Below are 1,832 nucleotides of genomic sequence, written 5' to 3'. Positions count from 1 at the left end.
GTCAATTAGAGTTTATGTACTTCAAGGATAGTATGTACACCGGGGGAAATGTACGTGAAGTAAAGTACTATAAATACAACATACTTTTAAAGTAAACTCCAAATACTTTTTACACAATTTTTTTATGATGTACTTTTCATGCCCTTTTTTAACTTTATTTTAACTGGTATGCATTGCTCCACGCGTAATCGGAGGAGCACAAGTTTTTTTCGGAAATGGCGGCAAATATTCGATAAAGTCAAGTCACCACAGAGTAGTAGTTTTACTCTCGCTGACGAACTATTTAACAGAATACACTCATCAGACACTTCTTTGTACCGGTCTTATAGCCACCATTACTTCACTCAGAGAAATGACCAGATGACGCCTCGAAAGACGATTGCGCGTTATCACATGACGATCCGCAATTTTCGGTTCCAAACTTGGGGAATGTGCTCTCAAGTCGGGAATTTTACTTCCTTTAGAAATTACCAGAAAAAATACTTTAGTAAAGTGCAAGTACATGTTCAAAGTATGTACTTCAAGTAAAACACAAGTTTTCTAATCCTACTTGAAATAGTACAAGCTTTTCACCCTTGTGTTTAAGTACCATTGCTTAAAGGGATACTTCAACGAAATTTTAAATATACCCGCCGTGTTAAAAAAAAACAAAAAGGTTGAATATAATCCACAGTATCCGTAAATGGCAATGGCACGTTTGTATTTTGAGCCTGTGGCTGTATTTTCGTTATAAACGGCAATCTGGCAAGCCTTCGGAGAGCAGCCAGTGTAGAGCACATGACATCTTCCTCAATCGTGACGTAGTTCGTCTCGGGACGAGTAAGGCTGCGGCGAGGTTGACGTCGAGAGGATGTCGTAGTCGTTCCAGCCGCCGAACCGGCTGCTTCGGCGTGTCGAATGTTCTACACGCCGAACCTTCTACGCCGATTATTCCAGAAGCCCACACGTGTACATAGGGGCTCCGCGTGGCGATCTGCATTCAGTCTCGCCCCAGCGTTCGACTCTGCTGTTACGCCGACTTCGACGCCCGCGACACTCTGTTATTATCTTTTGTACCCTTTTATTTTTGGCACAAGTTCGCCACATTAAAAGTTTATTTCTTCCTGTTTATCTATTGTTTTTTGGTCACCACCCGTGACAATATCAGGAGATAAGGTACATGCACTCTTCAATAACTCTGGAAAAAAACACATTATTGGATGATACCATGACAAGCGACTCGGGTAGACAGTTCCATTGATGAGTGGTAAGAGGAAAAAAAGCGCGCTTAAAGATATTAGTGCGGCACGAACATTCGCGAACCTTATTCTGATGATCTACCCTGCGTGATATGAAGTGAGGCAGCTGAAGGAACGATCCCTTGTTTATGCCCGTTTTGTTATTATAAATGTTATGAAAGAGTTTTAAACGTGAAGCAAATCTTCGGCACTTCAGCGACTGCCAACCAAGACAGTCTTTTAGGAGACTCGATCTTACAGTATAATCATAATTTCCGGTCACGAATCTCGCTGCTCTGTTCTGAACCCTCTTAAGGTCGTCACACAGATACTGTATCTGGGGGTCCTCGAGTACACAAGCATACTCAAGAATGGGCCTTATATTTGTCAAACACAATGTCTCCTTAACTTTGAGTAGAGTAGTTGAACTACATACAAGTCTGCTCTGGAGTCCTAACTGTGTGTGGCCTATTCATCGCGGTGCTGCAGCAACACTGAAATCAGTTGCTATACTCCGTTTCATCTTACGTTTAAGCACAGCGGATGTTACGAGCCATCGGAGCCAATCGGAGGCCGTGTGAGTGTCACGTGACCTCAGAGAGGGGGAACAGCGAC

At 42.8% G+C, this 1,832-nt stretch overlaps 1 protein-coding gene across 1 annotated transcript; it reads right to left on the bottom strand.

The window, feature by feature from the left end:
* Positions 1–1,143: 1,143 nt before the first annotated feature.
* Positions 1,144–1,614, bottom strand: LOC120850107 (the record flags this gene model as incomplete). Its single annotated transcript, XM_040222469.1, has 1 exon — positions 1,144–1,614. A coding segment is annotated over one exon (471 nt), but the record flags the coding sequence as incomplete, so codon positions are not given.
* Between the last annotated feature and the right edge of the window lie 218 nt (positions 1,615–1,832).

This window comes from Ixodes scapularis, unplaced genomic scaffold, assembly GCF_016920785.2.
Source record: "Ixodes scapularis isolate PalLabHiFi unplaced genomic scaffold, ASM1692078v2 PGA_scaffold2__306_contigs__length_199485367, whole genome shotgun sequence".
Taxonomy (NCBI): domain Eukaryota; kingdom Metazoa; phylum Arthropoda; class Arachnida; order Ixodida; family Ixodidae; genus Ixodes; species Ixodes scapularis.
This window is presented reverse-complemented; position numbering and strand designations above follow the sequence as displayed.